Source organism: Anas acuta, chromosome 2 (assembly GCF_963932015.1).
Source record: "Anas acuta chromosome 2, bAnaAcu1.1, whole genome shotgun sequence".
NCBI classification, from domain to species: domain Eukaryota; kingdom Metazoa; phylum Chordata; class Aves; order Anseriformes; family Anatidae; genus Anas; species Anas acuta.
In genome coordinates this window covers 94,395,329-94,410,014 of record NC_088980.1, presented here as the reverse complement: position 1 = coordinate 94,410,014, position 14,686 = coordinate 94,395,329, and the positions used below count along the sequence as shown (strand labels likewise).

General features: G+C 35.1%; 1 protein-coding gene across 8 annotated transcripts in view; it reads right to left on the bottom strand.

The window, feature by feature from the left end:
• Positions 1-14,686, bottom strand: part of GABBR2 (gamma-aminobutyric acid type B receptor subunit 2) — a 492,905-nt gene that overhangs the window by 133,486 nt on the left and 344,733 nt on the right. For all 8 annotated transcript variants that reach the window (XM_068671237.1, XM_068671240.1, XM_068671241.1 and 5 more), the window contains one exon: positions 12,557-12,664. In XM_068671237.1, the coding sequence (XP_068527338.1) occupies positions 12,557-12,664 (108 nt within the window). The remainder of the gene's footprint in view (positions 1-12,556; positions 12,665-14,686) is intronic.

The following is a 14,686-nucleotide window of genomic DNA, read 5'->3' as shown; positions in this document are numbered from 1 at the left end:
GATATGCATTTGAGAAATTTAAGCTATATGGAAAGAATCTGTCAGAAATGTTTCCCTGTGCTCTACTGACCCAGAGAAGTCCCTTGTAAAACAAACACACACACACACACACACAAATAAATAATAATAATAATAATAAAAAAGCAACATAAGCAAAACCAAAATCAGTAACGACACCTTATATTTCCAATTAAAATAGTTAACATTTCTGTTGGGACATCAAGAACAGGTAAAAAAAGAGGCATCTAACCCACTGCCTTCCCAATTTTTATTGACTATTTTGATATTGAAACTAGTGTTGCATCAGATACAGATTTACCAAGACCTAACAATGTTAATCAAAGCAGTACATCAATATCAGAAGCAAAAGAGTAAAAGGAGACTATTAAAATCAGCAATACTGATAAACCACTCATAAGCGTGGTCAAAAGGCATTGCTATATCTGACATTATCACTTCATATTGCTAAGCACCCTTTCTTGATCATGCTCATCTTTTATTTGCATCTGATCAGATCTGACTAGTGCATATCTGATAATTCTTAGCCTTTTTTTTTTTCTCTCTCTCTCTTTTTTTTTTTTTTTAATCATATTTCCTTGTTAGAGAAAATAGAAGCAGTTATACAGCAAACAAAAGAGCTTTTACTTGGATACCTCTTGGAGCATTTTTTTTCCTGCATTTCATTGTGAATAGACATTTTCTATACAGAAGGGGAAAGGTACATAACAGCAGCTGTCCCAAGCAGCAGGTGTTATTCATCCTTTACTTCTGCCAGACAGCAAACTGCCAGGATGAAGGCAAGGAAAAGCAAGTCTATAAGACACCCTGAGCAAGTGATCTGTAACGAGCTCTGTAAAACACTGCGCTGCCAATGCTGCATGCAGGGTAAACAGGCTGAAAGCAGGCCTCCTGAAGCCACCTCACACACACAATGTGATCCAGCTTTGTACTTTGCAAAACTGTTGCAGTAATGCAGCTCACCAAAACAGTATATTTTCAGAATCAGACATTGAGTTTCAATTATTTTTTTTAAATTGGAGGCCAAATCAACAGGTACTTGATTCAGCGGTGTTGACAGCACTGAATTCAATGTTACCTTCACTGGGAGAAATGGGGTAACCCAATTTCTCTCTCACATTACGTTAGGATTTCCCAATGTTATATATATATTTATGTATATATATAGTCTTTTCATGCTTAACACCTACCTCAGTGAAATTATTTTAGACTGCAGGAAGGGAAAAAAAAGATCTTAATATCTTTGTATGTGAACACTGTTGGGGAGAAAACATAAATGCTAACCTATGTTGGAGCTTCTTTTTCCCCCAGACATTTTAAGAGCTTTACTTCTGCAGATGATTAGCAATTTTATCCTCACATACATTTACTCTGCCATTGCCACTGGCATATCACTAGCGGCAATTCCAAATGGCCTGCTGATCTCCCCACTCAACCTGCAGGAAGCCCAGCTTTCCTTAGTGCTAGCCATTACTCACACCCACCAGCACTCCTTAAGTTCAGTACATTCGCTCCTTGGGAAACACCAGATGTACTGAAGGAGTCTTAACTCAGATCTTGTGAATCCAACAGAATTTCTCTTGACTGACAAAAGAAAGTCATGAACAACTGAGGCTCCTTACCATCAGATATATCATTCTTCTTTCAGAGGAACATTCTGATTTTTTTCCCCTTTTCACCCTCCTCCTAGCATACAGAAAATCAATCTTGGGAGAAATGCATAGTAGCTAATAAAATCCATTTTTAGGAGTGCTCCTGACTTCTTGCTGAAGCCAAGCTCTCATACAGCAGCATCTGTGAATAATATTTTCTACCATCTGTGATTGGATAGGTGAATCTGTCTCATCCTGGCAGATCTTCCCACTGTTATAAATGCCATTGCTACCAGTCTGGACTATATATCTGGATATAAAGATATTTGTCTTCAAAATAAAGTCACTCAGAACAGAAACTGCCAGGCCATTTTCTCTTCAGCAATATTACTATATGAGCAAATGAAACTTTTCTTCTTTTCTGAAAACTGCTGGTTTTAGTGACCATGAAGACAAGTTCAAGATCAAAGACCTTATCTGCCCTGGACTCAGTGGTCTGATCACAGAAGATGTGAAATCTGTCTAAAGCTCTGGAATGAAGTTTCTGTTCTTTAAACTCAGGGATTTTCTCAAACTATCACAGGCTGTACTACCTGCCACGGCAATTTCAAATGCCCAACTGTTTGTTTGTTTGTTTGTTTGTTTGTTTGTTTATTTATTTTCACAGAACCTATGTGATTTTTTTTGTTGCTGTTTTGTTGCTCTTGTTTGTTTTCTAAAGCACATCCATTGTGCTTTGCAGGACCCTATCCTCAACCAGTGTATGGGATTAACAGGTAATTTGGCAAACAACAGCAAGAAATAATTAGACTTGCTTTTTGTGGTTAAGGCTAAGGCAAGCTTTATTTTGTTATTTCTTAACTAATTATAAACTTTGTATGTGAATGTAGTCTTTTCATATATGACATGGACCTTAAAGCCAAAATATGTTCTAAACCAAGACCAAAGACTCATATGTGAAGAAGACTTCTCCAGAATGCAACATCAGGTTTGTAACCTCTGAGTTTCACAAAAAGCTTTCCAACATGGATTCAATACTTCATTTCCTCCTGGGTGTTTTGTTGTTGTTGTTTTTGTTTGTTTGTTTGTTTTTTATTAGAGTTACTTTGTTACCAGGAACTTCACCTCCTTTTTATCAGAATAAAGTATCTTTCAATTTAAAGGAAGATCTATGAGTTTTTTATTAGTTATTTATTTTTTGAATTCATAGAAATGTAGTTTCTATGGGAATAATTTTGTATCTATTTACAGGCTATAACATATTTTTTTTTGTTATTTTTCCTTAAAGAAATTGATTTTTGCCTGCTGAGAAGGTATTTCTGCTTTCTTTTATGCTTTTTATCCACCCTTTCTAGTTTAGTTGACAGATCCGTCCCTTGTCTTCTGGAACTTAGTTGGATGAACACAATGTAATTGAGTAACTTTTTTTTTTTTTTTTTTAGCTGTCCCCTCCCCAAACTCCTGGGAAGGAATATAGAGGAAAAACCCATTTAAAAGATCCCCCTGTGAAGCTTGCTAGACCTTATTCAATGAAATGAATAGCAATTAATGAAGTCCTTGCAAATCTGAAACCCAATGTTCCTCTCCCTGGTACATTCAGACTGAGCAGAAATCATGCCAGTAAGAGCCCTACCTCTGAACTAGAGGGAGAAAAAATAACAGAGTTTGTGGGAAAAAACATATGATAAAGCCTATAAGGCTGGAAAAAAAAAAGTGGACCTTTGCCTTTAGGATATTCTGTCACATAAATTAGCCTTTAATTTCTCCCAGTATGATTAACAAACACCTTAGGGTGGCTCCCTTCATTCAGTGGGTCAGCACAGATGGAATGGTGCCACAAAAATAATGATGGAGTGTTAATGGTAGGTGAGCTTTGTCATATGTGGGCAAAGGGCCATCTATCTTTCAGTTATTATAGCCATTAATATTTTAAAGAACTATTCTGTAATACATTCTTAATTTCTATTGTGAAATGGAATGAGGAAAAGAGGACTATTGAAAACACATCATGCACTTGTTCCTAATAACTCCACAACACTTTTTCAACAGCTATTAACATATTTCCTATTATAGGTTCTATGATTAGTATTGGGAACACTTTTCACATTGCAATTATAGTTTTAATGAGTGAAAGCTAACATTTTAAAGAACATACTTTATACCAGCAAGCTTTTTTGACCAACAAGTCACTGGTAGCAAAAGTGGAGCTTAAGAAATTTTACTCTCTTAGAAGTACTTCAATTAATTTAATGAAAAATTTGCATATCTACTTTAAAAACATATATGTGTTTATATATATATATGTGTGTTTATATATATATATGTGTTTATATATATAATATATATATATGTATATATATATATATATATAATATATATATATATATATATATAATTTTTTTTCTGTGATGATATACTTTGACCCCTTCAGTTTGAGAACTTGATGAGTTTTACTGCTTTCCAGGGTAATGGAGTGCCTGGTACTACTGATAGTAATGGTTAATTGGATATGACCAAAAAGCTTGTTATTCAGAATTCATTACCTGCAGCCACTAGCCTGTTAAATGCACACATTTCTAGAACATTTCCTCTTTGCTGTGTTGTGCTCAGAATAATTTCAAAGCATCTTTGAGCAGTTTTACCTTCTCAGTCAATGAACTGAAAATATATATGTTTTGTCTCCACAAGTGAAAGTATCCAGTTAGACGATACCTTACTGCTTTTCTATCATTCAAAAGATAGCAGGAACAAGCATGGGGAGCAGATTTTACAAATTTTACAGAAGGTAGAGAAGGAGAGGGATTCAATGCCAACTTTAAAAAGTTGAATCTTTGAACCTCAGTTATTGCCACAATACACTGGAGAATCCATGAGATGATTATTATAATGATTATTATTATGATTATTATAACATTTTTAATTTAATCATAGAGGGCACACAGAGTGATATTATATAGCTACTTTCACAAAACTCTCTTTGAAAGATAAAAATGAAAAACACTAGTATTAAAAAAAAAAAAAAGTGCTAAAGAAATCCAATTTTACACTATTAGAATCAAACCACTCTTGCTATATAATCTTTCAGAGAGGAGCCTTAGAAATGGACATTATCACTGTGGTTACTTCTGTATGCTGCCATAAGTAGAGCTAAATAGACTTTCTTGAGAAAGCTCCACATCTTGTCCATATAGCAGATTAAATTTACCTTTGAGACAAATGCATCTGTTGAGCTGAAGATTGCATGGGCCCTTACTATGGAGGAATTTCTACCAGGGATGTGAATCCTCATTAGTGCTAAAAGGGATTCCAATCTTTAGGAAAAAAGTACACAAAGGATTTGAATGGTCTAGAAGAAATGTTCTGATTTTGTTTGAGATAACATTAAAATATCTAGACTTTAATATTTTCCTTAATGAACAATTCTGTGGGAAAGCATACTACATCGTTACCAAATAGCTAGGGACATCAATGCACTTGATTACATTTACAATCCAATTTCAAGCTATTCAGGAATAAATTGCCTCATACTGTATAGCGACATGTTCTTTACTTCTCTGTCATCCATTAGACTCATAATACATAGAAATTATAGTTGTAGCACCATTTATGAGCACTTATGTTTCATACAGAGTTTTCACTGTTTTCATTGCTACTGAGGTTTAGCCTTATCAAATTGTACCATGCAGAAATTTACATACATAAATTACTTCAAAAGCAGATTTTTCTTCTAGATGTATAGTTCATTAGCTCAACTTTTTTTCTGTGACAGGAGCTTGAGATTTAGCTCCCCAGTCCAGATTTATATGAATGTAAATTTTAGAAATGTGATTCCTATTGTTCCCTGGCTGACATTTTGGCTGATCAGTTCTTACAAAAATAGGGATGTTTATTTTACATCTAAATATGGGTTCTAGGATTTGGAATCTTTGGACTTAAAATTTATTGTTATTGCTATGGGGGGAGTAATAAAATAATTTAGTTTCTACTTGTATCGCTTTAGAAAGCACTATATCTGTATATGAATAACTCAGGAAGCAGTACTTAAATAATTTATATGGCCCTGTAAGTATCATGGATTATTTTGTCCAGTGGCAAGTATTTACAATGGAAAAACAAACAAACAAAAAAACACAAACATAAGCAGATTTCAAACTGCTGTCTCCTTTCTTACTCTCAAAGAATGACCAATAACGTTGAACTTTTCTTTAGGTACCCATATGCTGTTTCATTTCCAGCAGATGGTCTGTAATAGATTGTTGTACTGTTGGTATGGTTACATAAAGCAACTTACTGAATCCTGACACATCTCCTTTTCAGACTTATGATCTCTCATATAAACTTAGTGAAATACATGTCTATCTATCCTAAGGGAAACCCAACACATAGCTTTTTGTTATACACACAAAAAGCTGTAGCTACTTTGGAAAAAAAATGCCTTAGAAAAATATAAATATTTAAAGTCTGAAAATCGACCTGGAGGAATATTTTATAGTAGTAGTTACAAAGAGAACTGATTAGGTAATATGGTCTACACTCACGCTAATAAGAAAGAGTCACGTTTACAAATGCACTAAATAAGATGTAGCCTGTGAGGCTCTTACCTAAACAATGTAATCCGGAAATTCTGCTTTCTCTATATTTAAGTGACTAAGACAATGAGTGTTGTTAAAAACCATCTGGGGCCTTTGTGAGAAAGGCTATAGGTTTCAATAAATTATAAACTCCATAGATGGCTTGAAAAAAAAAAAAATATATATATATATAGAAAAGTTTATAACTTGAGATTACACTTATCCTATAAACTTTTTTTTTTTTCTTTTTTCCAAAGGTTTTCAAGTGAGAGAAGAGGATAGTAATAAACAGAGACAAGTTGTGAGGAGAAGGTAGCAGCAAATCCTCTTGTAAGCATGTGGCTCCCAGCTGCTCTCTTCTCTCTGTTTTCTCCCGCAGGGATGCTCTGTGCAGCTGCAGCTCCTGACAGTTTCAGTGTAGCTGGTATCATGGGGTGACAGCACACAGCCAGCTGCTGCCCACTCTGGCTGGAGGAGATGCTCAGAACAACCCATGTGGTCTGCTCTCCACAAAGGACGTGAATGGTTTCTTGCCCCTTCTACTCTACCATGCTTCTTCATTTATGGACCATTCAGGCTATGAATTGGGGAAGACGGATGGCTAAATGTAGGTTAAAAAGAGTGGGAAAGCAATGACCTTAAAAATTTGAGAAACCCCACTCTGCTCAACTCAGATAATGAATTTACCTCTGAAAAACGGAATCCTACAAGTGTGATCTTCCTCTGAAAACTGTACTCTAAGAGAGCCATGCTGAAGCGTAACAAATCATTCTGGCAAACCCAGAAATTAATTTTTTTTTCACCAAGTTAGCACTTAAGTGTTGTATACATGAGTCCAGCTTTCTCAGAACTCTTTTTCATTATGTATTTTTTCTGTTTTAAGTGAAAAAGACTCCAGCAGAAAGCTCTCGCTTTCATTATACATGTGCATGCCCAGAGGAGACTCGCTGTGTATGCCCAGTAACACTGGCATCCTGCAGAAAATTAAGGCTGCGCTTGTGTCCTATAATGCACATGGGGGAACAAATGTACACTGTAGAGATCTCAGTATTAGCAAGCTGTAGGTTTTCAATGATTGACTTTTTAGCCACAGTATCAGCCTTCTGACATTTTCACGAGTCCATTCTTTTTAAAGAAATTGAAGAGAAAGAGAATCCAATTAAACGTAGAACTGCATGCATCAGCAAAATGAACCTTTAGAACTTTGCACACCTCATCAGCTTGAGCTAAAAGAGTAACTAGCAGCTATCACAAGCTGTACAACAGCGTAGCAGGAAGACAAGGCACATATTTTGCCTGTAGGTTTTATGGATACATAGTAAGAGAAAAAAAAAAAAAAGGTGAAACTCTAAAACCTTGTTCAGTCTTTATGCTCTGAGAAGCAGCCCACAACTCTGTACACCCACTGGAGTCAGTCCTAATTTCAACTTTTTCTTCCCTCTTATTCATTTCTAAATCCTATGGTGCTTCCCCCTTCTGGTCTCTGAGATGTCCCTAGTATTCAGATCTGCCATCCTGCCTCTAAATTTCAATACTAATCTAATTCCAAACCAGATCTGGTCCCTCAGCTAGAGTTTGCTGCCTGAATCAGGCTCTCAATTGTATTTTAACTCTCAGGGAATTGTTATCCAAATTCAGTTTTCCTTCATTTGCTCCTCAACTCATTTTCTCAATCAATAATCCCAATCTTTTCTTTATTTTTCTTTTCTTTTCTTTTTCTTTTTATCTGGACAGGATCTGGTTCTTTCTGAAGCCCTTAGTTTCTCATTCTCATTTCTCATTCTCAACCCTTTCCCTGCTCCATATCTCGCAGCCCTGCAGTTCCCCCGTAGTGCCAGGCTCTCTTCTCCAAGTTAGCATCAACGGAAGAGTCTGTACAAACTCCTATCCATCTTTGCAATACATAAACACCACAACCCTCTTCAGAAGTCTTTTAAGGACTTAGTAGGTTGAATGTAAGATTTTAAGTTTGCCACAGCCTAGCTTCAGACTGACGGGCATAGGTAAGTCAAGTCAGACCTGTAAGCCATTTTTCTCTCCTGTGGCTGTTTGTAACTTTCTAACACAAAGGGAGTACCCATATCTTGTTGTCAGTACTTGTTATGCTTTTAACCCTTTATCACCTGCGAGAAATGTACGAAGAGAGTACATACAAGAATAGAGAAAAACTTACAAGATATCATCAAAGAGCAGGATAATGTTGGCTAAATTGTAGCAGCAGAAGTCTTAAGAAAAGATGCTGTTATACATCTCCTCATGCAATTATATTCTGCATTTACCTTGTAACAACATTGTCAACATAAAGACATATGTCACCAGAATTCTACAGTGGTATTAACAACTAGGCACATTTACAGTATTTTGAGTGGAAATTAAACACAAAACATCCCTTCCTTGATGTCATATTTAAAGGATTGAGTACAAATAGACAAAGCTACAACGTACTGTTATAGGGAAGACAAGCTTACTATAGCAACATCAACAGAGAAGTATTATGCTTTTGAATACAAAATGCAGCAAGCAACATTGTGGCCCAGATTATAATGCTTTATTGTAATCACCTACAAATGGGAAATATTTGTCTCTGTAGGTGCAGAAGATATAAAATGTATGGAGCCTTTAAAAAACACTGACTTGAATTCGTTACTGTTCTGATATTTTCCAGAAGTGAATGGTCTTTATTTGGCATGCTGGAGCTGTGCCATGCAGAACTGCTTTAAAGACCCCTAAGACCTGCCATTCTAGGGACCATCAAAAACCACTCCCATCAAAAAAAGATAACTTCATAACATTCTAAATTGCACCAGAATGGCTGGCTTCTTCAGATTGCTCAGATGGCTTCACCAGAACACCATGAGTACTCCCACCACTGATAATCCCCTCACTCTCCTCTTAGCCACAGCCAGTCCTTCTCTGCTGGTGAGCATAAAAGCAATCCCCACCTCCCAATGAGCAGTAGATATTCTGCTGTCAAAACCAACAAAAAAGGATTTACAGAAAACAGAATTGTATCTCCTTTATGAATGTTACGGTTATTTTTAATCCATTCTACTTTCTATTATCTCTACTAACCTGTTTAAAAATAAAACTAATTTATTTTCCCCTACTGCTTTTGTTATTTGCGTTTAACAAAAAATTGATTCCCTTGCACCCCTCTGTTTCAGATCAAATTAATAAAAGCTAAAATTAATACATTTTTAATTTGCTTCCTTTGAGCCCTAGCAAGATTAAAGATGGTAACAGTACATTGGGAATCTTGAAAAATTTTTCAGTTAGCAGCCTGGTAGAAGAAGGAGTGTACTCTGATTTTTTTTTTTTATTTTGATAACATACAAGTAAATTTATAAATGGGTGAAAATAAAAGAGAATTCTGAGAGATAAATAAAGAGAAGTTAATACATATCTTCACCTAATTCAAGACATTGTAAATCATTTAGTTTATTTTTCTACTGCACTAGTGGTAAATAGTAGTAAAATGGTGTAACAGTGGAATTATTTAACATTTATTATTTATCAGGTCCAACGTTTCCTTGAACACCCACAGGGACGCTGACACCACCACTTCCTTGGGCAACCCGTTCCAATGACTGACTACTCTTTCTGAGAAGAAATGTCTTCTATATTCTTCTTTGCCTTATTTAATACCCACTTCCATGAATTGAATTAATATTTTCAAGTGTAACAGTGAGATACTTCCCCACTGCTAAAAAAAAGAAAAAAAAAAATCAGTTTGCAAATTTTCCTGATGAAAAGGATGACAGGCAAAAGTGGTATACGTAAATGTAGAATTTTACTAACATACCTGTAGGTGGAAACTGAACTGACCACAAATGAACAGGATCCACAGTGTTTAAATAATTTGAAACTTTGTACTCCTTGTATTGAAATGCCAGCCTGCTCTGACATGGCACAGCTAGTTCAAAAAGCATTAATGTGGTGTTTGTTTTTTCCCCACACAGAACTACCATTGTGTGTTTTTTGTTGGTGTTGGTGTTTTTTTTTTTTTTTTTTTTGTCTGTTTAGATACTGTTTGTGAAAATTTGTATTGTCTGTGCTTCAATAGATACAAAATGCTTTGTCTGTAAACTATGTCTACTGAAAACGGAAATGTCCTTGTTGTAATATATAAGTAAAGAATGCCATGGGTTTGAATCAGCTCTTAAATACACTTTTATCTATCCTGGAAAATCAAAACCAGAAATTGTATCAACAGTAAGCATTTATTGGGGATAGCTAATTTGTTTTGATTTTTCTTTCAAGAAAGCTGTTTTTCATGCCTGTGTTCTAGAACAATATATAAAAAAATGCAAACGAAGATTATTCTGTGGAACAGCCATTCTTCATAATTTACAGAACCAAGTGCATTATTTACTTAACCTCAGTATATTTAATAACACATTCTAAGACCTTGTTTTACTTTGAGTGAGTTTTTTACTTTGAGCTTGAATAACTCATTGCTCAGCACCCTGACTGGAAATTTATCATCCTTACACTGTGTAGTGTCTTTTTGACTGACCATGAACCCTTTTTAACTTACAGCTTTGAAAAAAACATTTGCAGTTTGCAATTGCTGATGGGCTCGTTGAGGAACAGGTACTATGTAGAATTTGAGGATGTTTAATTAACAGACATTGAGTATTAATGTTGAGTAGCAACTTGAAGCTCTAAAATGAAAAGTTTTCTTAAAAAATAACAACAACAAAAACAAAAACAAATGAACACACACGCACAAAAACAAAAAGCAAATACTTAGTGACAGTCCATTGAAATAACTATTCATTCATTTCTGGAAAAGCATGTTTTATAGAAATGATAAAATTTTCAAGATAATAAAGGTTATTAAGTAAATGTTTTGATGTTAAACTGGCAGTATTTTGTGTAACCACTGTTTTACAAGGATTTGTACCAATATAGCTAAAGGCATCTTTACAAAATAAAATTTAATTTTTTGAGAATGAAATGGCTTGGGTGAAAAGTTTTTAATACAGGAAGTCTAAGATTGTAAAACATATATATATAGGCCTATATATATAGGACTGTGGTAGCATAAACTGGTATATTATAATGGGCTCTTTGCACAGGTGCACAAAGGGCAATCTCCGCTTTCATCCATCCAGGGTATCCTGGTTTTGGTACAGACATTACTTATAATTTTAATTAATTTTAAGATATCAGTTATTTATCCTTCTTTATTTTATACATTGAAATATATTTAGTATTTAATTAACAAATATTTAAATAGACCTGTTCTAAGATAATAGTAGGGGGAAGGACCTGGTGGTTGCGTGATAATGTGCCAGGGCACTAGGTTCAGTCCCAGCCATGGCATTTACTTCCTTAATAACCTGAGGCATAATAAATCCTCTCAGAAACCGAGATAACTCTCCCTCGATTTACCTCAGGCCAAAATCTTATTAGGAAAAAGGTGTATCCCATAGAGACAGTGACTCCCAACATGTATCAGCTATAGAAACATTATCATAGGCAACAACAAGATACAGCTCTTCCATGACCACACATGGAACAGAGAAATCTGAGTAAGTTTTGGAACATTATTTAGTTTTGGTATAAATGCATCTTTATCACTTATTAGAGAAAATATATTCAGCTGCATATAGGAACTGTGTTTGGCATTATATTTTACTCTACAGTAATATTTTCTCTCTCTCTCTCTCTTTTTTTTTTTTTGATGCATTAACATCATTTCTATTCACCAGTTTTCCCATTTCTAAAAGAAACCATGTGTTCAAAAGTGCTTTACGTGCAAAAAGAAACTCCATGGGAAAAATAAAAAATGAACAGTATAGACATGAAGTATTGTACTTTACCTAAGCCTAGTATAGCTGTTCACAGAAAACACTACGTATCCAAAGTGCCTGAGATAACTCCTGTGGTTTATTTTTGATCAGTCTGAGAGAAAGCTTATGCAATTTCAATCAAAATTAGAAATAGAAATCTACATAAGCATCGCTTTCTCTTGCCTCCTCCTACCAACCCACGAGAAACTTATATGTAATATCTATATCCTAAAGAGACATATACAAAAAGCTTTTCATAACTGCTATGAATCTAGCAGAAACAGAATTCTGGATGTTGAAACCACATAGTAAATAAGAATGAGGACAGAATGCAACTCAAAAGGTTAGAGCTGCCTCCACTGTCCACCTCTTTATACGGAATGAAAGGCTGTGGCTTGATTCCAACTCTCAGACTAAAAAGAAGATCAAGAAAGCCCCATTACCAAACTATTCAGGATATTTGGATGTGACACATGAACAGAGTCAGCACTAGTATGGCAATCCAGGAAACACAGCAAAACAGTTAGAAAATAGTATTAACAGATCAATGAAAAAAAAAGAGTTTACTTCCCCTCACCTTTTTCTTCATTTTTACGTTTTTGAAAATTGCGTGAACTCTCCACGTTTTTGCAAACATTGCTCCAAATGCAGTTGTATATCCCACTGTAAGAATCCATGTTCGAACCTAAAAAAATACATATATAAAAAAAAGACAAAGACATTTTATTTTCAGTAGGTAATGTGGATATCACCGTTTGAGCCTATTTTTTCTTGACAGTTGAAAAATACTCAGAAAACTTAATAAAAATGTTGACATTTCAAAATTGTCTCATTTATTGTTTTCTTACTTTTCTTCTTCCTCCATCCCCTTTCCAAGTGTAACAAATCTAGAGGCTGAATTCACAATCTCTTCCATATATAACAGCACAACTCAGTTACAATGTTGTCCTTTTTTTTTTTCTTTTTTTTTCTTTTTTTTCCCCCACTTTTATTGTGTTCTGTGCAGGCAGAGGAATGAACCAGGGGAGGAAAACAAGAGACAGAGACTATAAAAACTACCCGGGGAGCTAATATTATCAGCAACATTTTGAACAGAACAGAACAGAACAGAGAAGTAAAAATGTCATTCAGACTAAATAAGAGGAAATTGTACTATGTGTGGTATGTAGCACTGAAAGCAGATCCCTAGCATACCAGAAAGATATGAAAAACTGACCTTAAATTTATTCTGTAGGTAAAAGAGGAAAGATAAAGCAAAGCCTAGGTGGGCAAGCCTCAGGGGCAGGACCTGAATCAAAGACAATATATGCATTATGGGTCTAAGAAAAAGGAGATGTTGAGCTCACATAGAATGATAAATTGATGGAACCCTAAGGTAGCTACAGGTTTGAGATAGAGTTATCTAGATATTTTCCTTATAGTGAGTTTCCCAAGGAAATCCAGAAGATTAAAAAACAAACAAACAAACAACAACGAAACAATAACAACAAGAAAAACACTTTCAGAGCTGTAGCAAGTTCTGCAAGGCCTACTCTAGTTCCTTGGAAGTTTCTGTTTTCATTGCCCTGGAGGTCTGGTTGTTTAAAAGTTTTTCTGCCCTGAACAGACCTCTTTTCCTTCCCAAAGAGGGACCAGAGACTACAGAGCGTAGCAGGTGAAAGATCACACAAGAGGCACAGAAAGAAGCTGGAAACATACAACTGAATCAGGGTGCCTGAAAAATCACCAGGAGAATAATCTCCTCGTTCCTCTGGAGACTGCACCTGGGGCACCTGTCATGATGGAGCACTGCACAAATGTGAATCAAGAAGTAAGAGTAAAATGTACTGTACAATGCAAATGAAAAAACTGTGGGAGAGACAATGGCTAAAGAGAGGGAAGGCAAATGTAAAAAAGGGGAAAGCAAGCCTTGTTCTGGCCATGTTAACCATGCATTCTTGGCCATTTGAGCTGTTTTTTTGATTTAAAAAAATCTGATATGTTGAAAAAAGGACAGTGATAAATATATATATTTTTATTTATATAAATATATGTATATCTTAATTGGCAACTAGATTAATTTTACATCTGAGTTCTGAAGAGTTTGAGATTTTCAATTTGCAACTTCAGGATCTGCTTGTTGATGGCAAACTATGTGCTGCAGGAAGATCCAGAACTTGGAATCTAAGATAAATATTAAGAATAATGTAAATGTTTAACTTCTAAGTACACATCATCTATTTTTGCCTTTCCAGAGATCATCAGCATTTTCATTCTCATATTAAAAACTGTTTCTTTCATCCCCTATAATTTCTGTGGAATAGAAATTCTTATTTCTAGTAAGCATTGGTGATAGGATATCAAGAAGGAAAAGATAGAAAAGACCCACTCAAAAATTTTGATAGAGCAATAAGAGTCATCAAATAACTACAGTTCCTTAAAATAAATAAATTAATTAATTAATTCACTTAATTACATATGGTCAGCAATAGTGAATTAGGGAGAGGAAAGTGCACATAAAACAAGTGCCTTGGATTTTGGCAAAGAGGTATACATGTGTGTGGACACCCAAAACTGAGAAGGCATATACCACCAAACTGATAACACAAAAGAGCATGTCAACCATTGGTGGAAATAAGCAGTAATGAAGGAATTGCCAATGAAGTTTGGAAACAAAGGAGGAGTCATACACATTTATAACAGTGGGAAGAAAGACGATAGTACCAAA